The 26,985-nt window shown below is 36.4% G+C and overlaps 1 protein-coding gene across 3 annotated transcripts in view; it reads left to right on the forward strand.

Moving 5' to 3' along the window:
- The window catches only part of onecut2 (one cut homeobox 2), a 38,531-nt gene extending 11,927 nt beyond the window's left edge, over positions 1-26,604 (forward strand). Inside the window, exon 3 of one of the 3 annotated variants that reach the window (XM_034311265.2) lies at positions 1-5,003. This exon is cut by the window's left edge and continues 1,178 nt beyond it. Coding sequence is in view for 2 of the 3 variants with exons in the window: in XM_026928882.3 (XP_026784683.1) it covers positions 16,726-17,015 (290 nt within the window). In the remaining variant the exon portion in view is untranslated. Of the gene's footprint in view, positions 5,004-16,725 lie in introns of those variants that run through there. The other 2 variants (XM_026928882.3, XM_026928884.3) reach the window with 2 other exon arrangements.
- Positions 26,605-26,985: the final 381 nt, after the last annotated feature.

Here is a 26,985-nt window from a genome sequence, read left to right on the forward strand (position 1 = left end):
CTAACACATAAAGTGTTGAATTACCTCTTATGGTGAGTGCCCATGCCCTGCTGGGAATCTTTCAATTCTGTAGGTATTAATTAAACACTGGACATTTTCACCAAATGTGGTATTGTCAGGATCCTTGGTTTGGGAGGAAAAAAAAAAAAAAAAAACCAATAGCGTTCAGTGCTTGGACCCCTAAAAAATGGCTTATTAAGCAAATGAGGTCCAAGTAAAGTTAGCTAAATAAAAATATGTAGAACCATACTAAAAACGTTTGAGGAAAATTCGGTGCCGTGCACAATGATTAGCCCACATACATACCTGCTAACGTATTTAAAAAAATAAGTTAATATATGATATAGTTAAATATGAATGTAATGTATGTAATATAGCCAAGTGTGTTGCCACAAAGTATACTGAGATATAAAACTGACATAAAATGAACACTCATTCTGATTGATTTAAGTAGTTAGCATGCACTTTCTTCAGATTATGCTAGGCTACTTAGAAGCTAATGTTTTTAAATGATTCAAGTAGTGAGTTTCAACCTAAAGGCACTTGTAAATTTTTTTATTATGTAATGCAAATGTATACCTTTTTGTGTCACTATATTGTGAAAACAGAGTAAGAGTAAATATGTTATAAGAAAGAATCAGTTCAGGTTGCTAGCATGACTAGTCACACACATTAGTGTAACTTTAAACAGCTTTAAGGTACAGAATTGGCTGTAATTATGTTTCAGAAGGTACACTTCAGGCATAGTTAAAAGATACACACTAAAGGTACCAAAGGTGTGCGAATACCACCCCAGTGGAGTGACAAGGAATGGTACTGTTTAGGACCCTTTTTTTTTGCTGAGAATGCAGGCTAGTCACGGTGATACTCGGCTAGTTGGATATTCAGGAAAATGTATGTGATTCATACATTTCATTACATATTCTCAGCTCAACTTAAATGTGATTTTAAAACATGAAAAGTGTTAAAAGCAAACTGATCCCGATTACTCTGGCACTGAAATCTGAAAGAAAAAAAAAACACTTCCGGGTGTATTGTTATCATTCCTGTGTCGGCTTTCAATCTCGGCTAGTTATGACACGGTTTTCTCAAACAAATCTGATGTAGTTGAACGCCTGCAGATCGATGAGGGGTAATCTCCTAAAGATTAAAAGGGCATTAATGTTGGCAACAATAACATAAATGTGTGGACTGCATTGATCTGGAACCGGATCCTGGACTTCTTCCGGGAAAGCTGAAGGATGGGAGGTTTTCAGTGCTCCGTCTGACTGCATGGAGAAAATCCCCTCGTCGTAAAGGTTTACTGTGGTGTCTGTGCTTTGGGTTTAATTGTTAGCGTGATTGTTTCATGAATTTGTCCCAGGTGAGAGGTTCTTCGGTTCTTCCAGGGGAATAAAATGAGCTTCAGAGACATTGATTGAAGCAATTTAGTGACATTATATGTATGAAAATAAATCCAAATACATCTTAGGTTATCACCGGGAGTGATATCGGGATGTGTGGCTTAATCACTCGTTGTTTATAATTGCACAATGGAGCGTTCAGACAATAGCAACAGCAGGAAATAGAATAGGCTGTAAAAACCTCTCTCGTGACCTTCACACCTATGCTGTCCCGCTTGACTCTCTCATTCCAATCTAAAGGATCTGAGAGGATCCGTTCTCTGTTAATGACTATAATGGATTTTTTTTTCAGGGCCTTTTAGAGATGAGTTTTGAAATAGCACATGGGGACTGATGCTCCAAAACAGACAAATCATGATTTCAAAAATAGGATTGAACCATCGGTTGTGTGATCTCAGAGGTCCGAGAGATCCAGAGTAACACAAGTCTGAGTAAGACACATTCGCACAAGCTTTGTATGAATAATATGGATGATAACTTCTTCAAAACAGAATATTATCACTATAAAATAAGGAGACATGATTTAGCTAGATCTACTACTGTGTATAGAGGATGTCAAAAAGTGTGTTGTGAAAGCTAAAAGGACGAAGCTAGTTAGTATTTACTGTTAGCGTTTAATAATAATAATACTTCCTATAAAATATAAAATAGTCGCCTGCTGTTTGAGTACACATCAAGTCTGTTTTTTTTTTTAAATGGTTTTGACAGTTTGATTTGTGATTGTATAAAGTACAGTGTATTTTAGGCAAAGTAACATTTCTATATACATGCAGTTTATAAACGCTGATATTATTAAAGTCACCTAAAGTTTATGTGAATTGTTTGTGTCTTTAGTAATACATAAAATTTATATGTATGCGTATAGTTATATATGTCCGCAGTCAAGGATTAATGCATACTTTAATAGATTTAGGTTTAAACGTGAAGGGTAAAAGCATCGCTGGAATAAGACTGTAAATTTTAATAGGTTTAGGGTTATAAAAATAAGGATAAAAGCATAGATTACGAAATAGACTGCAAAATTTAATAGGTTTAAGTTTAAAAATGAAGGATAAAAGCATAGTTTGAACATCAGACTGCTAAATTTAATAGATTTTCGTCGACAAACTAAGGATGAAAGTATAGTTTGTTGTATATTTAGGTTTATAAAATTAAAGATAGTGGTAGTAGTAGTAAATTGGTCAGTAGATTGACTAATAAACTGCAAACTTTGAGAGATTTAGATTTTTTATATTTAAGAACAAATATAAATGCGTAATTAGAAAAACCTCAGACTTGCCAGTTTTTTAAATGGAATTATTATATGCAAATATGTCATGTTCTTCAGTCTTTTTAACAATTATTTTAACCCCTTAAACTCTGCTACTTATTCAGTTTCTCATCCTAAAGCATATTATTCTAAAGTGAAACTAAAACTAAAAGTCTGGATAATCTGATGCCTCTTTGGAGTTTAAGGAGTTAATGAAATTATTCACGTCTGGTTGTGAAGACAAAGCACAAACTCAATCTTCTCCAATTCATCAGCTTTTTTTTCCCCCGTTTATCTCTTGAACCTGGTCAAACAGTACTGTTCTGAATCGTCTTGTGATAGCGGGGTATTTGTCCACACACACACACACACACACACACACACGCTGGACAGGAGCAAAGGGCAAAGTTTTGGTCTCTCAGCTAATTTTACAAAAAAAAAACAACCTTGTTGCTGTCAGCAAACAGACTCGAGTGCTCGATTCAAAACAGGATTTTATCAGAGGAGACATGTTGAGAGACTCGTGCCTTTCTCTGTCTTACATCAGTCTCACATCAGGCCAGGTTTTTATCAGGCTTTAGCACTCTGCAGCTAATAATGCTGTGTCTGAGTGCCGTCAGTCTGTAGCCGTCGTCTCACTTTACTCCAGTGCTTCATGCTGGCTTTTATGGGTCTGTAATAATAACATGTAATATCAGCTTTCTAATATAATAGTGTAATGATGAAAATACAGACATGTCATCAGTGCTAGGATGAAGTGGACGGCTCAGAGGGTCAGAGGTCATCACACTCATACCTATGTAGTGAGTTCTGGAAATTACTCATTCCTTCATCCCTGAATTACTCACTGTTAGTTGTGTACATCTGTAAAAGCTGTAAGCCATGAGAGTAGGTCTGCGTCATTAATATTAGTTTAATCATGATCGTGATTTCAACTGATCCAGTGTTAGATATTGGTTTCAACTGACGAAAAAGAAAAAAAGGATCTGTCTGATTGCATAGATTATTGGTGTCTTTATTTATCATTTAATATTCATTATAGGGCAGGGTGATAGGACTATAAAATATGAGTATTGTCATAAATTATGTCACAATATACATTTTTGAGCTATCATTTTATTACCTTTTTTAGATTTAAAAAAAAAAAGAATTACAAACTAACTAGAAGCCGCTGATGTGATGTGAAAATTTCCTTAATCTTTTACAGATTCTTTTAGTGTTGAATATTTATTTTTTTATTTATATAAATAAATGTGTTACTTTTTAAATATAAATTAATCATCAAACAGTTTTATTGCCTAGCTCTACTTTAATATTTAAACGCTTAACATTAAATTAAAACCACTACAGATCAGTCATACATTGATTCAAATAATTATTGATATATGTGGAGGAATATATGGACAGTATCTATGTTTAAAGAGTTCAAATGTGTAAAGGAAAAGGCTGTTTTTTTTTTTGTTTTTTTTTTTTATTTAAATGAGCAAATCCAATAAAATTATTTTGCTCCTAATTGGGCTGAATAATTCAGATAAAAATGAGAAAATAGTAATGATTATGCTTTTAGCCATAATTGTTCACCCTGATGTAGGAGGAACCACTTTACAAGCAATAAAAGTTATAAAGTCGGTTAATTGACGTATAAGAACCCAATCAGGCTGTGATTTGCACTGCAACGGCGAAGTGTTCTCAGTGATAACTGAATAAATAAAGGTTGTAACTTGTACTAGACCTAATCATGAGCTTTTAGAGCATACAGGGATAGGTACATGTCTTCCTGCAGAAAAATGATAAAATAATGTCTTTTGTTGATTTAGGAAAGTCTTAATAAGTATGCCATTAAATCAGGAAAAGACTTGTAAGGATTGAAATGTGGAATAAAATAACAGCATGCAGCTAGTTCAGTTTTCCTCATGTGAGCCTCCAGTGTCAAATAACAGTGACCTTCTTGTTTATTCAACTTAAACTAGCTAGAAAAGGTCAAATTTAAAGTTTTTGAAGTTACACTCGAAGTCTTTCCCTGAGCATTTCTCTGAAATCATGTGACATAGTATAATGGACTTAAATGTTGTGGTATAGTGGAAAAAATCTGATTATCTAATCTACTGGAGATAATAAAATGCTGAAAAAGTGCTTGAATTTCACATGATGTTTGGAAATAGATTGAAAACCCCTGTTTGGTGTTTGTTGAGACAAAGCCTGATTAGATTTCCTGTTTTTAAACCCCCTCTTGGCTTATTTTCCTACTTTTACACAAGATTTTATCACTAGCTGCGTTATTACCTCACATTGCAAAGTCTGTGATTGGTCGTATCTATGGTGATAGCTCCGTCCCCAAACAAACCTTTGAACTGCTGACATCATCACGTGTCCGAGTGTGTGCGCGATCCCTCCGGACAGACCTTCAGACTTCCCGTTATCCGTGTGATTAGTGAGAAATGCGTGAGGGATGGCCGCCTCGCTCTCCTCCTCGGGCCGCTCAGAGAGATCAGGTGATGTTTCATTCTGCTGCCAAAGCACATGCGGGATTAGAGACCAGTGGCCGAAGAAAGCTGATACACCAACAAACTCTGACTCTTATGATGAGAGAGAAGTTACATGGAATTCTCTGTTCTGATTGGTCAGAAGCTGTTGATTAAATTTCTAGTACAGCAGCTCTGACAGTAGTGCAGCTCCACATAATCTGAAGTATCATTATTAAACAATGAATTCAAAAATGTGCTGTTGTTTAATGAATATCAGCTTTCTGTAGTTTTCTGTAAGGAGACGCTTATTTAATATTTATGGAAGGAGTCTCCAGTGTCAGTCCTCAGCACAAAAGAGCTTTGCGGTTTTTATTTTCTTGGTAACATGACAAGCTGCATTATTTTGTATTGATAATTTCAAGAGAGAGAAACAACATATTTAACATTTATCGAACATATATGGAAGGAGTCTCCAGTGTCAGTGCTTTGTAACATTCAGAGGTGAAGCTGTAAGTTAAAGTTTTCTGACATCATCAGGACAGAGGAGTTTACGCTTTGCGGTTTCTCAGTACCATGACAAGCTGTGTTTTTTCTCTAAAGAGAGAGAGAGAGAGAGAGAGAAAAGAGAGAAAAGAGAGAAAAAAAGAGAGGCTTGCGAGAGAACGATGTTTCACGACATTAAATGTAACTACGAACAAATAAAAATTGTAATCGTTAGCAAGTCGCAGTGGTATTAGAGGAGAATTGCGACTATGGTGGTAGAAGTAACTCTGATTATTCTCCTACAACAGCGCAACACAGAGTGTTTTATTCCTATCCATAGCTCATCCCTTTTTTCCTCACAGCCTCTCTGCTCATGTTCTTTCCTCTCTCCTTGTGTCTTTTGTCTTTCGTTCTCTCCCGGTTCTCTTTCTCAGCGTCATCTCAAGTGCCTGGCCTGCACATTAAGAACATCCGCATATGCACAATATGACACAGCTAAGTGCAAGGCTGTAACATAATGCATTTACCAAGTCCTTTTTACTCGCTCTCACACACTCACGCTGCTCCCCGAGAGTGCTTGTCCCAATCACATGGTGGTGATGTGATACTACAAGCCAAGCCGAGATGCCTTTATGATGAAGAGTCGGATAGTAAAAACCCCTCCTGTGTGTGTGTGTGTGTGTGTGTGTGAGCATCTGAACGTCTACACTGACCTGTATTATGCCAGTAGAAGTGTGTATGTGTGTCTCTGGACTATTATGTGGAGGTTTCACTCATCGAGGAAACATCATTGCTGATCATGTTTTGTGGTGAAGTATTGATCTGGGGCACCAGGCACCCCCCTCCTGTTCCTCCTATTCCTCCAATCTCACCCAACACCGATCACTTTTTTCTACCTAAAGCCACTGTCTTTCACTCACACACACTTCCTGCCCAGCGCTAATGAGCACTGTGTCACTTCTACATGTCAATTTCAAGCAGTTCAGCCAAAAATGCATCTCAAACGTAGCCGTTCAGCCGTTTGTTACGAAGGTAATGTAGCTAGCAAGCTAATGAAGCTAAAGGTTTAGCCGGAATCACACACTCACCTCAGATGGCTTTGTGGAAATGTCTCAGACTTGCTGATGTGGTTTCTGATGCACTGTTATCTTTAAAAATGATCTAGAAATTGTTTTTTTAGCGCTAAATCATTTTCGGTTCGGTATCCGACTCATGTAGAAGGCGTGGCCTGAAGTTTGAAGGCGGAGTTGTATTTTAAAAGTAATTTATTTTCTCAAAACAGAATTACTAAGCTGTTTTATAAAATTATTGTAAAAATGATGTTAATAAGCCTCATTTGTCAAGCTGGATGCTAACAAATTTATTCGTAAATCGTTCGCAGGAACATGAGTTTATGTAACATACTCATGAGTTTGTGTAAAGTTATGTATAAGGAGACTCACTAATGTGAATCTTGACTGATATGCGTCGAATCTAGCAATTTGTCATGAGTTACGCTGTCCAGGTCAAATTTATTTCAATTGCACTCACGGCTTTAGTGAAAATTTTGGGAAATTCAGTCATTTCATATTAATGACTAGAAAGAATCCAGAACAAACCCATAAATTAAGACAAATAGGACTAGCCATTCAATTAGAACAAAACTAATGGCACCCTGTGAAAGTCAGAGTTAGAGTTAGCATGTGTCTGTTGTAGTGAATGCACTGCAGTGGCTGAGCTGCGTTACTGGAAGATTTAGTGCATGTTGTGCTTTCTCTGTTTGGTCACCATTTTGTTGTTCCAGCTATCTGTAAGCTTTGCCGTTTATTGAGTTTTGTGGATGTAATTAAAAGTAAACCAGCTGTGCCATGAACGTGCTTGATAATTTAGAGGTGATTGGTCTTTATCAACATACGCATGCAAGTATGGAGAGAATCAACAAAACGTCTGTAAATCTGGTGGGAATTTTTTTTTTTTGGTTTGGGTCCATGAAAACAATTACACACAATCTCTTGGCCAAGAGAATGTTTTTTTTTGTTTGATTGTTTTTTGATAATTTTAATATTTTGGATATTTCTGCTGTCTGTCTGAAATAGTAATACGTCTTTTTCTCGTTGATCCGTCTCAGTCCAGAGTAAACATCAAGCAAACAAATGGAAGAGGAGCTGTGCTTTCTCGGTGTGTCCCAGTTAGACTGCGCCTCCATGTATAATTCAGAGCTATAAGTGACTCTCTAAAGGCTTGTGCTCTCTCAGCCGGGACACTTTGTGATGAGAGGATCCTATCCATTCATCTGATTAGAAACTTCTCTGCCAGGCCGCACCAGCCTGCATTATCCTGAATGCTAATTAGCCCCCAAAACAACAATTTTGCTAACTGCAATGCAAGGCAAAAATATCAAGAAAGCATTAAAGCAATTTATTCTGTTAATGTTACTTACAAAATCATTATCGTGCATCATGCAAAAAAAATCTATAAGTGTTTAAGTGAGATTAAGGGTCAATTACTGACTTGGATTGTGTCACTGTTGTGCTGCTTCTGTGAGGGCTTCATGGAAATAAATCTCACATTTAGAGCACATTTAGAGATAAATTTGACACAGTCTACCACTTTCAAATCTGTAATAATCCACACAGCTCAGTTAATACGACAAGCTATGAATATTCAGGTTAAGGACGGGGCTCGCGTTTGTGTTTTTTCTTACGACTTCATATGAAATTAAACAAAATCCTAAAACATGACACTTGTTTGTTGGAATTCATATAATTATCTCTTGAACTTCAGAATAAATTCTAAACTCTTGTTCATGAGAAATATTAAGCCTCCTTAATTATGTTTCTTGCATGGAATGCAGTAGAACATCAGGATGACAAATTTAGTGTTTCCATGCGTTGCTGTAAAGGAAGTAAATTTGTGGTACAAGCTGCAAAATGTGTTTGTTAAGAGTATTTCAGTTTCATGATGATGTAGCAGAAATCATCTGACTAGCTGGAGGACTTGCAGTAGGACTATTGTTATTATTATTATTATTATTATTATTATTATTATTATTGTTATTATTATTATTAGTAGTAGTATTTGTCCATTTGTGGTCAAATTGTAAGTAGGCAGAGCAAAAGCGTCTGAGACATCAGTTCTTAAAGTGGGGTCTGTGAAGCATAGGATTTTCTTTATTTTGCTACAAAGTTAGATTTTTTTATTTAATAGCAGGAATAAAAATATTAGTGTACACATTTACATAAAGTGCTTAATATTTGAACAGTTGCATTATGTTTTTAAAAAAATGTCCATGGTATGTATTTTACTGTTGAAGACTCTCTGGGTGAAAAGATTTTGAGGAACGGGCTACTTTACGTGACTGTGTTTGTAATTGTAGAGGAAATGGGTCAGTTTAGACGGAAAGCACGAGAAACGCAAGGTACACACCAGCAGTGTAGGTGTTTCACTGTGAACGGTCCCATTTCCCCTGCGTTTTTATGGTGCCCTGTGTGAGGAGCGCTGAGGCAAAAGAGGTGCAAGAATCGATGTCTTGAGGCTCCGGTGTGAATTGCGATCTGAGGGATGGTCCGTCTTGGCAGGATCCTTGTAGATCAGGTCGTCCTTCTTGGGCTGGTCTGCTTCCCATAGGGTCCAGGAAGTGGTCATGCCTACTAGTAGCTAGTGGCAGCTTAGCTATAATCTTCTAGGGTTTTATCTGTTTTTTTTTTTAGGGTTTTATCTGCTACATAGCGTATAGTTTGAATATTTCGCTTATGATCAGCTATTGGAATATCGACTGCATCTCCTGGCTTCATTACAGGCTTTAATAATCAGACATCAAAACAAAAGACACAGAGCCTTAGGCCTGCTATTAATTACCCAAGTCCTGCTAGAAACAACTGGAAATGTGTGTTTGAGCCTTGATTTAGATCTCCACATTTTCAGTGATGAAACTTTTACCTCATTTAATACCAGGTCCAGCTAATCACTGTGGCCTTGATGAGCTGAGCTGAGCTCGGTGTGTTATTCGAGTAAGCGCTTTTCTCTGCAGGACCTACAGGAGCTCAGTTTGATGCCCTTACAGTAGAACACTAACATTGATTTACATTTGGCAGAAGAGAAAGATAAACCCGGAGTGGGAGAGGAGCTTTTGCTCATTTGATGAAAGGCCAGGGAAACCTAGCGGTATTGATCCGATCGATTTAACCCTTACCCCGTTAGAAAAGCCCTTAAGTTTTCACCCCCCTGCTGCCCACTGCAGAAATGGTGCAGCCCTCATAATAATACAGCTGTGTACAAAAGTGAAAAGGGCAGATGTTAGGGCTTTCAGAGAGAATAGCGTTAAATGATGGGCAAGTAATAATAATAATAATAATAATAATAATAAATTTTATTATTATGTTATTGTTGACATATCGACTCATTTTGCTTTTGTGGAATATTTTTAGCTACAGTTTACAATGTTTTTTGCTTAGTATAAGATGCACGTGATTGTGGTTCTCAGAGTGGGGGAGTGGGGTCTCCAGAGAACCTGGCGTCCATAATGTATCATGTTAATATAATTTTTTAATGACATGTCGGTAGTATCAGACATTATTAAAGTTGTAATAATGCTAGTTGGCTGATGACGGGAAAGGAAAGGGGATAGTCTAATCTGTAACATAGACAATCATAAATAATTATAATAGGAAATGTATTATGATGATAATACAAAATGTTTCAAGCTTTAACGCAATATTACTGGCTGGACTTAAAAGGATAAAAAGTCCTAATGGCTCTAATACAATATATATGACATCACATGTTCCCCTAATCGGCCTAATATTCAAATGATGGTATTCTTTTTATAGAATAAACAATACGATTATGAGGAGATTTCTTTATTTGTTTTTTTACTCCGAAAGGTTCACTGACTACAGACACACTGCTGTGAAGTCATTGCATCATACAGGAATGCTCTGTTTTTCCACATTTACACAAATGTGTGTTAACATTTAGAAAATAGTGAGGAAAAAGAAATCTCTGAAAGAAAATGGTAAATAAATGGACCTTAAGCATTAGTGTTTTAATAACTGGACCTTTAAACACACACACACACGTATATACATAGTCTCTCGTCTCATTTGTTTGATTTGTTTCAGTAACACTCACATGATTACTATGCAGATCACACACGCTGTAAAAGTCTAAGCCTAATAAAGAAATAAAGACACAATAAATATCCATCAAACTGCACTTTTATTATCATTATCTGATTTGGCTTCCCTGTGAGATAATTAAAACATTGTGATTTAAAGGAAACTCGTTCAGGTTTATCTACCACAATTAAACCCTTAATTCCGCAGATAAAACATGAATGAGTGTTTCCTGCACACCTTTATTAGATAAACAGCTGGTATTAATTCTCATTTCTTGCAAATAGGTTGTTTATTGGCTTTATTTTTTTTAATTAACATGAAAAGAGAATTATTGACGCTGCTGAGAGCTCTTAATAAATTACTTTTAATACATGAAAAGCATGTGTGAGTATAATGTCGGGTTCTGCGGTGCCTGGTCATGATGAAAAATGATCACAAATACACATAGTGATACCTTAGTGTTTTTTTCTGCTCTAACACACCCACGCACATGAGCATAAGTAATGGCGCTCAGTGGTCATGTTACTGTCTGAAGTGTTGGTCACTCCTGCCTCCTGCTGGTCAAAACGAGCAATGATCTCACTCACACACACACACACACACACACACACAAACACACAAACATACCAGAGAAGGTAATGATGGGATTTTAGGAAAGAGAGATTGAGGTTTAAGGTTTTACAACACAACATGTTACTGATTTTGCAATTAATATAGCAGGATTTCAGGCAGAATTTTCTAACTAGAAGCCCAAATTGATCACTAAGCCAAAACTTCTTGCTTCTCTCGTCCTCTACGTGTTGTTCCACCCCACTGACCCGGCTCATCGCTTTACATTTTACAGCAATATGCTCATTTTTGTTTTCATTTCACCGCTCATTTCAAAATCTCTAATATGAGTTCGGAAAATAAATATTCTTTTTTATTTGTGAAATTGAACAAAAACACACCTTGTTTCATTTGAAGTAAAAATGTGAAATGGAACGTGAGATCCTAAACAGCATGGATGGTTCCACAATTCCACTGTTTACTCTTCAAACCTAATATTAGTGCAGACATTTTACATGATTTTCCAGGATAAGAAGCTTTACACACTTATAAAGAGTTCTTGATAGGCAGAAAATATTTTATTTTATTTATTAAACATTATGATATTAAGAAGTTACATTTTTCTTTATTTTAAATATTATTACATAACATTAGTTGCCTATTTTACTATTTTACTATATTAGATATTTTTGAGTACTCTGTTTTTTACTTTGTTTTCTTTTAATTCATACTATAAAGTGTCACGATAGCGTCAAAGGAGCGCTGAACTACACTTCCCATCAGCCCCAGCATGTCACATGGTTTCAATCACTCTCACCTGTGTCTTGTCTCACCCTGATTAGCACCTTTATATGAGTCCCTGTGTTTCAGCATCTGGTTGTGAAGCATTTGTTTTTGTTGTTGTGTTTGTGGTCCATAGTCTCGTTCTTACTCTGTGTGGTTTGCTTTGCAAAACTAGAGGAAAAAAAATCTGCACTTGCATCTGCTGCCTCTACAAATCCCTTACATAAAGCAGTTTGGGCTATTATTATTATTATTATTATTATTATTATTATTATTATTTAAGCTTTTAGGCTTTCACATGCTTAAAAATAAAGGTTATTTAGAGCAATGCCAAATGAGAACTATTTTAGGTTTCCTTAAAGAACCCTTCAGTCTGTAAATCCTCAGTCTTAATTCTTTTGTTGCTGTTGTCACAATAAACTGAATAATCATTTTCCACAACAGATTTTTCCACACAGTGGAACTTTTTTAAGGTCTACACATAAATTGGTAAAAGATTTCAATTACAAATGGGTTCTTATGTGACAAATCTACAGACATTTTATTTGTATAAATGTAGATCAAACCGTTTATCTAAATATGTAGGATTTGGAAATGTGAAGGAGCAAAAGTGGATAAGGATGCGGGGAAAAAAATCAGAATCACATGATTAGATTTTTTTGGGTTTTGCTTACAGCTCAGGCCTAAGTTTTGGAATAGGAGAAAATACATAATGTAAAATACAATTTGGAGATAAAACACAAAATATTCAGAGTAAAGGTAGTGTGGATGTCATTTTAGAAAGTGCAAGAGGATCAAGATCAGGGTTTGCAGCTTATGACAATCTGCATGTGCAAGAGAAAAGTTAATTATTGTTTGAGAATGTGCAAAAAAAAAAAAAAAAGATTAAGCCAGCATGAACTGGAAAAGCCGGAGATGTAGAGGAACATGGCGGACATCAGCCTCAGCACTCAGCCGTGCTTTTATGCCGTTTATGCACCTTTGCTTTGTGCATGAATTATACATGCAGCATGGAGACGTGCCGGTGTGCATTTCTCTCTATCAAATATTTAGCTCAGCAGCGCAGTTTGAGGACGAGGCTGGCCGGTTTTGTGGTGCTCTCAGGTCACCGAATCTCCGTCTGCGTGTCTCTTTGGCAGCCATTTTTGTTTTCAGTGCTTTCCTTTAGTGCACATTTGTTTTGTGTGTGTTGCCATTTTGAGTTTTGTGTGTATGTGATGGGGGGAAGGCTAGTGGTGAAGCAAACACACACACACACACACACACACCATGTGTTTATTTGCACCCTTACTCGCAGTTTCCTCTTACATAATAGTTTTGTACTCAATTGTACACTTAACCTGATTTCTATTGATCGCGCCTGGCCGCACTTGTGCATACTTAATTCAGAGAGGTAATCAAATAAAAATCTTAAACCGTGTGTCTGTGTGTGTGTGTCTGTGTGTGTGTGTGTGTGTGTGTGTGTGTGTGTGTGTGTGTGGTGGGGGAGCTGATGCAGCATTACGGTTTACACTCTATCATACTGTCATTAGTTTCCGGATACACACATCACCTCGTTTGTGTTTTCATGCTGCGCTTTTGTTTTTTTGCCGGACACTTTAATTATTAAAACACAGAAATACAATTGGAACGTTTACACACTTCTAAACAGCAATTAGTCCACCATGAAGCATAGCCGTGTCACTTCAGCGATCCACAGCCGAGGGAAAGCTTAGCCTATTACTGCAAGCTATTAGCAGCTTGAAAAGAAAATGTGAAACACACAGTTATATACTGCAATTTACATTCCAACAAATCATGTTTATTTCTATTTTTCTGGTGGATTCTGGGAACTGAGGTCTGTATAGGAGATTTCAAAACTCAATTCTCATGTTTCCTTTGTCCCTATTGAAAGTGGCTCGATTGCAATGCATTGTGGGAATGATTTGGGGTGAAAAAATGAAGGGAGAGACGCTGCTCGATAGAAAAGCAGCCAACTCTGAAAACAATAGTGGAAATATTTTATGTTTATGGCATAAACTCTGCAGTGGATTGGATCAGACAGTATGCCAAATCTGATCTGATACCGATCCAGTCCACAGACTGATACAATATCACACAACATTAATCATTATTAATCTCTTCCAGTTATGATGATGAGTTTGGTAAACTGGGCCCAGTTCAGTTCATCTCCTTTTCACATGTGTCCACTCTTTAGATCTGTTTCGTATTTCTTATCATAAATAATTACTAATGATTATAGACATGCAGACAAAGCAGAATGGGTAAGAAGCTAGGGTTGGCAATATGACAAAAAAATATCATATCACAATTCTCAAAGGCATGATGTGTATTACAGTGTATAGGTTTGCTCACAAACTGCCAGCAATACAGCAGTGTTGCATTTTATTATTTAAAAAAATGTTCAAGGATACTTTTGTCTGCGTCTACAAAAAATAAATTGATTTTTTTATATTAAAAAAATAATATTTTTTGTTATAATAATAACACTGGAAAGGAGAAAGAAAATGAAGTTCAAAAAGTAAAAAGAATAACCTTTAACATCACATCACCTGCTTGTAGGGAGTTTGTAATTATATATATTTATGCCCTACCTTCAAGAGTTTGCGAGTTTGAATCCTGAACGATGTGACACCCAATTGGCCGTGCTCTCTGGGTGGGAGGGGCATACTCTCCCCCTTGTCAATCACAACAACAGTAGCCAATTATTGGCATCTCTGAGCTCACGTATGTAGAAGAGGGTAGATAGCGGCTTTCCTCTGAGTGTGTTACGCTGTCCATCATGAGCGGCAGTTCGAAAAGATTTGGTAGTTTGGTAGTTGATTTTATGTGTTGCAGGGGGAGCCAATAAATATTTTATAAATAGAAATCACAATATTTACAATATCTCCGAAAAAGCATATTGTGACATAATTTATACAAGCAGAAGATATTTCTGTTCCAACAAGTCATTTTTGTTTTATCTTATTTCAGTTGTTCATAAATTCTCATATCAAGAAGATTTCATTTTTCTCATAGTAAACGTAATGCCTAAACGAAACGCCTCCTATGCTTGTTTCCTGGAGTGTTTCAGTGACATCATCACCATGTTTAGGTTCTGCCCTTAGGAAAGGTTATGAGTTCGAATCTCAGATCCCAAGAACTGCCCAATTGAGACCTCTGAAACTGTTTAGTGTGTTATATTTCTTAATAATTTCAATTTGCTTAAAATGTAAATAAAAGCATGTGCAATACGACTGAATATAGATACATAACATCATGTCTGTGTCGTCCTGCTGCTCTGCTGCATGACACACACAAACACACACCCACACTTACTTCACCTCTTTCTCACTTATTCTGCTGTTGTGTTTTTCCTCCTCTTTGTTGTGTTGTTTTGTTCGAGCCTCCGTGTCCCTCTGGCCTGAGCTGATAATGACCAGGAGATCATGTGTTAAAGCCTCTTTAACTGCACACGGCTCTCTGGCTGCACTGAGACCTAAAAATACCCCGCAGCTTCTCCTCACATCGGCTAGATCATTTGGAGAATCTTAGTAGCCACGGAGGCAATTACCTGGAGGGCACCTCACTTCTCCTCAGATAATCCTGGACGTTTCCTGCGAGATATGACGATTGATCTGAGGAGGGCTGAGGCGAAAATGTGGGACATAAAGATCTTGCTTCATATAGCTTCAGAAATTAAACATTAATAAGTTATAAAAACACTCTGTGTCATGCTGTTATAGAAAAATAATCAATGACAGGGTGGTGTGATGAAGCGGAGTTCCTGCTGTAAAGATTATTTTAGAATAACAGCACCTTCTAAAGTGTTTTATTCCTCTTTATATTGTGGATCGTCCATGAAACACGTTCATTCTTGTTCTCACATACGTTATAGCAGCTATATTCTTTCACCAGCCTCTCTTTTTTTCTCTCTCTTGAAGTTAATAAGACAAAAAAAAACACAACTTGACAGTGCCAGTTACTGACAGTGGAGACTCCTTCCCAAAATGTTAAATGAACATTTTGTTACAGAAATTACACTTCACCATATCAATGATTATTAATCTTTTTTTTTTTTTTTTACAGTAAGTTTTAATCTGTTTATGTGAAGCATCCAACATACAAATCCTTGTGCATTAGCTGTTACTATAGAAACAATAACAGTACAAGGAGCGCATGTTGTTCATTCAAATCGGGTTGTGTGTAATATTTTTTGCAAGAAGATTCCTAAAGACTAGTCCACATTTTTTTATTTCACACGTCGACTCAGCGTTGCTGAACAATATAAAAGCTCGGAGCCTGTCAATGTGTGTTTAGCCGTTGATGATAAGTGTAATTACAGTGTGTTTTTAGTTGTGCGGAGTGTTTTCTTACTCATTCATCCACACATCTGAGAGAAATATTGATATTTCAGATGATTTGGTTGTGTTTACAGCATCACTTTTACAATACTTGTTCAAAAAAATGACTTAAAAATGACTTAATGTGCTAGCAAGGAAAGCCATTAGCCTGAGTCATTAGCTAGTCTATGCTTAGCGTAGTTGCCTAGCAACAGTTTTCTGATTGCTTCTGATTACTGCCTCTCCAAAGCACAAATTAGACAGAATTAGATGTTTGTTTCTTGGAGAGTAAACTTCATTGACATATTGACGTATAATAACATGTTTTTTTCTTCTGTTTTCTTCTCTCTTCTCATCTTTCTTGCTCTCTTGGAGAAGCATGCAAAAGAAAAGAGCAAGACTCCGGCAAGGAGAGGAGCAATACACCAAAGAAATCGCGCCTGGTTTTCACCGACCTTCAGCGGCGAACGCTATTGGCCATCTTCAAAGAGAACAAGCGCCCGTCCAAAGAGATGCAGCTCACCATTTCACAGCAGCTGGGACTGGAACTGAGCACTGTTAGCAACTTCTTCATGAACGCGCGCAGACGGAGTCTGGACAAATGGATGGATGAAGGCAGTCCCGGCGGAGCCTCATCCGCTTCCAGCACTTGTACCAAAGTCTGATTTTTTTCTGGAAAAGCTGGGATGGGGTGGGTGAGGCAAAGAAGTGGGAGTTTGGGATTGGGGTTTGTGCACCAGACCAAAAAGTTATCCAAAGAAAAAAAAAAATCGGGTGGATGTTAGGAAGGGAGCAGGGCTGCTTACTGGCAAGCGTCGCAAAAATATTCATCATCATCATCATCATCATCACCATCATTATAAGAATCATTCTAAATCTGACTGAATGGCACTAGGTTTCAAAAATTTCTGGCGCAAATCGCAGCATCTTAAATATTTCGTTTAAAAAAAATTGAAAACCTCAAAACTGCATAACTCTGTAGCCCAAAATAATCATTCCAGACAGAATTTTCCAAAGTGCATGTCTGAAATCAAAGCAGATCCCTTTCATGTCAGCTTCCTTTTCAGCCATGCATTAATCTGCATTTTTTTTAAAAAATCCCAGCTGCCAACACAAAAGACCGAATTCAGCAGGAAATCCCGAACGATGCATTAGCAATGCCAAAAACCCCCACGCTAGTGTAGCGTCGTAAATAAACATCCGAATAGTCATCGTCCTGCTGACAGGTGGAGAAATTTCCCTGGTCGATTTTACACTGTCTGCTTATTGGCAGGGATGCAAGCACAAATCTATCATAGTTAAGTAATGGCAACATTCAGGAAAAACACAACCACCCAGATAAACACACACACACACACACACATAATACAGAGACTGCTATGATTTTGTTAAGTGGTCAGCCAGGTAGTACGTGAGCACAAATTTAAAGCACATTTCATTTGCAATAGAAAAAATTGAAAAAAAGGGGCTGGACCATCAAGATTGTTCTTCAATCATTAGAAAACTCAGGACGCCGTTTCTATGATGCGACTGAAGAACTTCCATTAACCCTTTGTCTTTTTTTTTTTTTTCAGTACGTCAGAACCACAAAACACTTCCATTACGTCATGCCACTCAAATCATATGATTATTTAACCCGTACATTCACCAACTATGGCAGCTTCATTCGATTATTTCCATTATATGCAACCCTAGCTAAGGAGCTCCATGAAAGTGAACTGGCGTTGGCAATCAGGGCCTTTCTAATAGAATAAGAGGACAATCTTCTACACCAATGCCTGTCAGTTTCTTTCAAAGCTTCCTGGGAAAAGGATTGATGCGGAGACGGACGGCTCGGTGTGTATCCAAAAACACAGAGCGGTCGTCTCTTCTGCTAGCGCAAGAACATTTTCACACACACAAGTTTAGCTAAACGACTACAAGTCCAACCTTCGCCATTTCAGTCCATTGTTCATTGCATCATCGAGTTGCTTTTTTCTTTTTTTTCTTTTTTTTTTTTTTAGGAAAAATAGCCAGTACGCAGCCCCGTTCCCAGCTCCAAAGCAGGCCAAAGGCTTTATGGATCATTCAAAACGGACACTTAAAAGACTTTTTCTATTTATTACTGACAAATCGAAACCAAAGAAACTTTTTTCTGCACCTAACTGTTCTACAAATGAGAAAAACCAAAAACTGTTCTAAAGACGACAAAGAAAAACCAAAAAAAACCCACACAAAAAAACAAAATGGAACAGCGACGAACAAACAGACGATGAAGAAGAAGAAGACTAAGACAACAGGGACGACGAGGAGAACGATGAAGAGAACTTTGTTCTTTGTTTGTAGTCTCGTTGAGACTAAGGGAAAAAAACGGGAAGCAGAACAAGTGCGGAAACCATCCGTGGCAGAAAACAGCCACTCCCTAAGGCAGAAAAAATGTGTCTCTCTCTCTATCTTAAACAAATAAGTTGAAGATTGTCTTTAACGTGTGCCTATGCAGTTTTTCACCAAAAAATGGGAAAAAAGAACAACAAGAACCTCATCAGCTACAATACCAAAGATTCCTAATTTACACCCAACGGCAGTTCCCTGGTCTTGTCCCTCTTCCCTCTGGCTCCAATGCTACATGCATGGAGAACGTACATGTTCACTACGTGTGTGTGAGTGTGTTGTGGGTTCAAACATGGGAGCTCCAGGGATTCGATGTTTCACACTCATCCAAACAGATTCATCCAAGATGTGGGTTCATTTAAACAATCATTAAATTTCAGCTTAATACACCAACACCAAAGCAGTGAAGAATGCAAGATCAACGTTTATACTAAAGATCACACTCGATTAAATTAACCCCCTATTTATTAATTTATTAAACATGATTGAAAATTTCTCTATCTGATAAAACATACAATAAATAAATAACTATCTGTACTGGGCAAATGAGTTTCCCAAAAGCATCGCAGCACAAAGATTATTTCTAAATGGTTGAGCGAGCATCACATTGAACACTCTCTCTCTCCGCCAGTTTTGACCAACTTTTACGATGCCTTTGTGAAACTGGTTCCTGGGTCCTAGTACCTCCCAGTTAATGGAAAACTTCACCCTGACCGACTTGCATATTAATCTCTAGTTAAAATCTGAGTCGACTTTTTCAGTTTCAACTTCTTTCATTGACATTCAGGTCTTAAAAACTTCTCGCAGGAATAACAGAAAACAGCACCTACCAACAAATTAGCACCAGAATCACTAAGCACATCAATATGGATATATTTAATGTGTTTCAGGGTGGACTTTTCCTTTAATACCACATTTTAATCCACTGATGTATATTATTCGATAACCAGTAACCGAATCTGAGCTCCCATGTTTGCCAGAAAGCTGTGATCAGGTGATGCAAGTCGAAACCACATCCAAAAACTCCAACGATGTCCACATGCTCACAAGCGGAGTGTGTGAAAGCCAACATTTACCATAACTGAAACCGGTTCATCATTTCCGAGGAAACTGCTGAAATATCGGTCGAATAGCTTTATCTTTTCATTTCTTTCTCTCTTTAAAGCTTCAAGTCCAAAGATGGCTCCAGTGGGCGCGACCTCTTAATGACCTTTGGTATGTAGAGGTCGCGCCGGAGTCCACTTCCACTTTCACCTCAGCCAGGTCTTTAGAAACAACCTTGGGTACGGAATCCAACCGAAAAGAGCTTTACGTTTGTTGCTTGTCTTTAGTACTTAATTGTTTGCCAATGCCTACAGTATGTATGATAGTTTCCTAGGTTTTTGCAATATGTGATTATTTATGTAATTTATATTTGTTATAATTGAACTTAATTTAAAATTGCCAAAAAATTCCTGGAAACCCTTTCCCCCTGAGTAGCTTGCCAAAGTTTACATTCTGTCTTTTTTTTTTTTTTCTTTGAGTGTCTGACACTGTCAAACTTATTTATTTATGCCAAGGTGTGCTAGTACATGTGCATAGCTTTGTTTTGTTTAATTATTTAATGTTATTTAATTAGCTTTAATTGTTTGGAATAATATTTATGGCTCTTTGAGAATGTTAGCGCATCGAAGATGCAGTGCTTGCGTCCCCTCTGTTTAATTTATTTTTAGTTAGCTTTACTTTAAAAAGCAATGTATTTAATTTAATTTAATTTAATTTTAAATAGATTTAATGAGAATGTTCCAAAATGTAGTAGCTGCCAGATTCTTAGCAAATGTTATTTAAATCTTTTTTTTTTTGCCCCTTTTTGGTTTATTTTGTTGATTTCTCTCCAAATGAAAACAATCTTTTATTGATGAATATTTTCTGAATGAGCACTGTATCTCGCCATCTGTGATTGACTAACTGTCATCTTCGCATCCCGCCACGACGGACAAGCAGTTCGTTTTCAGCCTGACCTTACTGACGCGGATTGGACAGGGCAACACGTTAACGGAGATCAACGTAGAATTCACCAAAGATTTTTAAGAAAAAAAAGAAAACAAACAAACAAACAAACAAAACCACGGACGCTGAGAGACCGTTTGTTCATTGCTTCACTCGTAGAAGGATAACAGAGGATTCCCTTAAACACTAGCTGCTTCCAAGACTGAATCGTGTGCGTGTACAAAAAGTCTTTCTATTTCTATAGTGAGAACCAAAGAGGCTACCTCACTGAATTTTCCATTTGTAATTTTAATCGTGTTGATGAAACCAAAGATACCAAAGATTTTTTTCTCCCTCTAGTACGGTCTGCGCTTGACTTCATGCGTTTCACTTTGATAAATGTCACCCTCTCTATTCTGAAAACCTCCCAAAAAACCCCCCAAATTACCCCCTAACTACACCTACACCTACACCAACACTTCTCTGAGCTCAATACGGTGTGTTTCAGGATGTCCCTCACTGGTCAGAGATCTAAAAACCAAAAATCACAGTCAGGCTGGAGGTTTTGCACAGTTTTAACCGTTAAGTGTTAACATTGTTCAGTGGGCAAAAAGATCGGTGTAGGGTTATAGTATTATACCGTTATACTGTTATAGTATTATTTCAATTTGGTAAGAATTTGCAACATGCCAGCTTTCTAAATGGCCTACTAAATTCAATAAAAATACAAATTTCGCATGAGATCAGGGTGATTATGTATGACTTATTTCATAAAAAAATTTGTAACGTAACTTGCGACAGTTAATTGTCTTGTTCATAAAGTAAATTAACAGGTTGTTGAGTCTATAGATGGTAGCTTTAAAGGTAACTAAAGGTAAAAAAAGATCCAAGTACCACCAAAAAAGTGAAATAAAAACATTTGAAGCATAAGAAACAAGGACATTCCCTTGAGTTTACCACCCGAATAACAGGCACTTTAGGAAAAACAATCGTGAATTTCCCAAAGAACGAAGAACCCAAAACGCTATCCTGTCTAAAGGTTGATCTACATTTTTAAAATAATACTGTGGCCTCTAAGCTGACCTAAAAAATGATTTGTGAAGCTGATAAATGAAGATAAACACTTTATCAGATTAGTAACTTGTAGTAGAGAAAGGTTCTTGATATTTTGTAGTAGCTAAAATTTTTAAAATTTTAATAGTCAAAACATTTCAGTAAATTTCAGGGGTTTTTTTTATTATTATTATTTCTGGTCCTTATATATAAATCGAATGTGTATAAAAGCAGATGATCTAAGTAAAGTGTTCCCAAGTTTAAAGTAGAATGACTAGAATTATTTCAACATGGTTTCACAAAAAACATTTGCTCCAACCAAATTCTACACAGACTTATGAATGGAGACTTACCACAGCCTTTTAAATCCTCTGAACTCGGCTCAGCTCATAAAAGTTTCTTAACATGTTCTAACATTTTCAAATTCATTACAATTCACACAAATAGAGACGTAGGTCGTAGTTAGATTTGGAGCAGGATTAGTGCACATTTCTTCCTACTTAAATTGTATGAAATTGATTGAAATGACTCCACAACTCCATGACCCTGGTTTAAATTTACGAATGAGATTCGGTTGTTTATTTGTAATGATTCTTAAAAATTCTACCAAACAAATTAAGTGAAATTGTCAAATTGTTTAGTGTGAACAAAAACATTTGTTTTTTTTAATAAAACAATTGTTTTTATTTCAACCTGAAGAAATGTAGAATCTTTCCATTTTTTCCAGCGTTCTTCTACAATTACATGAAAAACAGTCACATAAAAAATGTTTTTGTTTTTCCTGAGAACACCATAGCACATGTCACAACTAACATCATTTGATCAGAATTGTGGTTTATTTTTTATTTATTTATTTATTTTTATTTTGTTTGCAGAAAAATCTATCAGGATTTATCATATGGCTAATAAAATCTATTTTATATCTACTTCCAAATGCAATATAATTGTCAGGTAGAGAGGTGATCTGAACCAAAGGCTACATTCAAGCTACATTCAAAAAAACTACAAATTCACAACCTTGAAAGCATGAACTGCTCAGCGCTTATGTGCAAAACCTCTAAAAATCCAAATATTCTCGTCAAAAACCAAAGAGACTGCTGAGGAGAACCTTCTGGAAAACACGGCAGAGCTGCAGTCAGTGTAGTGGAGATGCTTCTGTTCTACGTAGCTTCTTACACGTAGCCATTCCTTCCTAATGGAAAAGATGTAAAAACGGGAAGAATCCAAAAATATTTCATTTTTTAAAGGAATTGTGTTTGAAATATATAAGAAAAAATCTCAGCAAGTGGGATGTTTGATTGAAGCTGTGGAGCATCAAGAATTTCCTCATGGAAAATCCGATTCTGTCCGTTTTCTGCTAACGATTTTTAGAGAACGCTTTTGTCGCAAAGTATGAGATAACCCTGGGATGAGTGCCTTGCTTGAACCAAAGCGAAGTTTCGACCTCTCTGTACTTCTTCTTCCTGCGTATACCTCAGCGTCAGTCGGACCTGCGCACGCTGGCCAGGTTTATTGGTGCTTTGCAATGCAATCATGCAAAGAACAACAACTGATACCAAAGGCTTTAAATAAAAAAATTTTCTCTCTCTCTCTCTTTCTCTCTCTCTCTCTCTCTCTCTCCTTCCACTCAACGGTTGCATAGCTTTAAAAAAAGAACAAGAGCGGGGTGAAACAAAAAATTAAAAAAAAGAAATAAATAAAGAGCGGCATGTCCAAAGCGCAGACCGTGCTTTTCCTTTACCAAAATTTTTCTCAGATATACCTCATAGATAATAGTGTTTAGGGTAATGTTATTATAGTGTATGTAATAAATTATTCACTTGCTCTTCTTTTTTTGGTAACTGTGACTTTACAAGACGAACAGAAAAAAAGCTTTATACATTTTGAGTTGTGATTTTTGTAATAGTCGAATAGGTGCGCTTACCAAAAAAAACTAATGCTTGTCTTATCTCTTGTTGATGTGCCGATGATTTTTTTTCATATTTTGTGGTGCAAAGGATTCTTTTGTTTGGTTTTGTTATCTGCTCTCAGCTTTGTTTTGTTCTGTTTTCTGAGGGTGGGCTCATATTCGTAAAGTTTGTACGTTCAGATTAGGAATTGTTGTTTCGATTGAGTCCAAAGTTTATGTTTTTTTTTTTGTTTGTTTTTTTACACATTCATGCCAAAGATGACTTCCTTCATCCCTGCTGAAAAAAAAATAGCTTTGACCAGCTATGAATTCTGCTCTAATCCTAATCCAAGCTTGTTAGTGCCAATCTGTTGCATGGTGAACCTTGCTGGTGTGACTAGCATGGCCTAGCAGTTAGCATGCTGGTTTAAGCTGTTTTTTTTTTCTTTCTGACTGGTGTTTCATTTCCTCTACTCGTTGCTAGTCTTATCTGTTCTGTAGCAAGACAATTAGCAATCATTCAAGCACTGTAGCCCTGATTTTATGCATGAGTAGATTTACAGCTAGCTAGCCGTGTAATGCATTGTTAATAACCTTATGTTCAGAATTTGTCCCTTTTTTTTCAGTTTTTTTTTTTTTGCACGACAGTCTGATATCGTTTCTGAAAAGTTCTGCTCAGTTGTGTATATATTGACCCACTTCATCTTCCTCAACCAAAGTATTATGATTCAGGACAATTTGACACATTAGATAAACCAAAGTATAGAACATTTAGGGTATCTATAAAAGTAAGAATGTCACCTGTACCAAAAAAAGTCTAATTTTAGCATAAATCATTTTATAATTAGTATCATTACAAATCATCTTTCCTTCCATTTAATGCCAAAATAATGTTTTTCAAGCCTCAATTACAAAACTACAACCGTGTCACAGAATGAACTGTACCCGACAATCTAGTCTTATTCTAATAACACTTCATTCTGCTGAGAGAAAAATAGTACTATGAATGTGCGTTTTTAGTCCCCAGTGTACAAATATACCCTCAAAGGTCCCACAATGTACCATCAGGTCCAGGTTTATACCTTAAAATAGTTTTAAAGGTACATTACATTGACTTTCCAACAGGCATCCCTCAAGGCTACAGTTTAGGACCATTTATTTTTCTATTTTGTGAGTGAAATGAGATACCTTAAGAACTCTGTATGTTCTGCATAATAAGAATAATATCTTAAACTGTCCAAACATTGTCCAAAGATATCCATTATACAGATTAAACAGACCGAGAACCAATCAAGATTTGTAAAATAATGCTGTGATGTGTAAGCTGATCAAAATCTAAACAATAATCAGTGAAGATGATAAATGAAGATCAACACTTTACCAAATTAGTAACTTCTAGTAGTGAAAGGTTCTTGACTTTCAGTTTTTTGATAAATTTCTTTTTTTCGCTCTCTCTCTCTCTGGTCTTTATATGAATATGAAAGGGGTTTCATGCATTAAAGAATCATGGACGTTTAAAAACCGGGTGATTGAAAGGATCAAAAATTTGGTTGGATCGTTGTTCTTCTACATGACATTGTGTGAACATAAAATAAAGGAAATCATAATGATTTCAGGATTTCATAATAATTTCAGGAATCAAACAATGATTTTTTTATTGTACCATTTCTTAAATACTTCCACAAAGGGAAATTGTAACAACAGAGTTGTAAAAAACTTCATGATGAATGCAGATTCAAAAAAAAAAGTCTACGGCAGAGGTGCTAACATGGCTAACAGGAAAGTCCTAGCATGTATAGAAAAAAAAAAAAAAAAAGATTTTTCCAACAAAACTCTAGTGAATGTCAGTAGACGAATGTCAGTTAACTTCATTTCCAAACCTGCGCCAAGCAACAGTAAGGAAACAGCGAGGCAAAAATCCAGTGTGACTTTTATTTTAATGACCAAAGATACCACAGTCTCGTTTTCAATTGGCTCACAAGACTGAGACCTGGGAATTCATAGCTCTAAATTCACCCCTGCTGAACAAAAAAGTGTGAATTCTACTAATCTGAGCTTGTTTATGTTGATTAGTGCCAATCCAACGAATCTGGTGCGACTAGCATGACCTAACAGCTAGCATGCTTCCACTACTAATTTCTAGTCTTATCTGTTCTGTAGCAAAACAATTTACAGCTAGCTATCTAGTCAAAATTCAGCAAGATAAAGTCAACATCAAGCGAATGTAAGCACTACAAAAATAGCAAATGCGTCTTTTATATCCGACGTCCTTTCCCCTTCGGTGAATCGGCTTTTCCGTTGGGCCATTTTTAATTTTATTTGTAAAACAACCTTGAAAGCAAGGGTGGAAAAATCATACATGCTACTGTTAAACCATAAATGTTGGCGCCTCTGTCGTTGAAAAGAATATAATGTATTAACGAACACCGTATTGTATAATTAACCAAAGGAAATGACGTCTCGCCTCGTGGTACTGAGACTACAGATTGTATTTTGCTTGAATCATTATTTCAGTTGATTTCTCGTACACCTTGATCAGTATTCTTTCCTGGATTATTACATATAATGTAATGTGAACGACAAACCAAATGTATACACCGCACATTTTTCAGAATGTTACATTTTTCTGTCTATGTGACTGACGCTCACTTCACTAAACGTCGCCTTTCTTTGAATGTCATGTCATGGGTATGAATATATTCAATCAATTCAGTGCCAATAGATTATCAGTGCTAAGTTATACTTCAGTTATTCATGTTCACCTTTATCCAAAACCAATTCCAGAGCACATGAGGCTCTATATTTTTTTAGTACTGGATATTTTTTCTTTGGATTTATTACTGAATTATGTGAATTGATTTTCAAAATACTTTTCATTTGAACCCTGTTTTGTTTTGATTTCGTTCCATGCCTGTATAACCTTCCAAGATGTCCAATTAAAAACTGTTGGAAATTTCTGTTAAATGTACTTTTTTTTTTAAAAAAAAAACATTTGGATTGAGCAGTGCATACTGGGTCTGATTTCTTTTTTTCTTTTTTTTTGGAAAAAAAAGCTCAGTGTGTGAACCTCCTACAATCTCGGAGGAACTCCGATTAGTATTTGAGCCTCCCATCTTTGCAATATTAATATCTGTGTTTGAGTATAATCAAGAAAAAAGAAAAAAAAAAGAAAAAAAAACAGGTAATGAAAGAAACCCATATGTATCAGTGTTACATGTTTTGACGACTGCATACGGCATACATTGGAGCTTTTAAATATTGTTAATGAGTTGTTGATGTATTGGGCACTTTAAAACGTTAGCAGAGAAAAAAAATTAACGTACATCCCAGTCCTCTTCCAGAATTTGTGTGTTTGT

Source organism: Pangasianodon hypophthalmus, chromosome 15 (genome assembly GCF_027358585.1).
Source record: "Pangasianodon hypophthalmus isolate fPanHyp1 chromosome 15, fPanHyp1.pri, whole genome shotgun sequence".
Lineage (NCBI taxonomy): Eukaryota > Metazoa > Chordata > Actinopteri > Siluriformes > Pangasiidae > Pangasianodon > Pangasianodon hypophthalmus.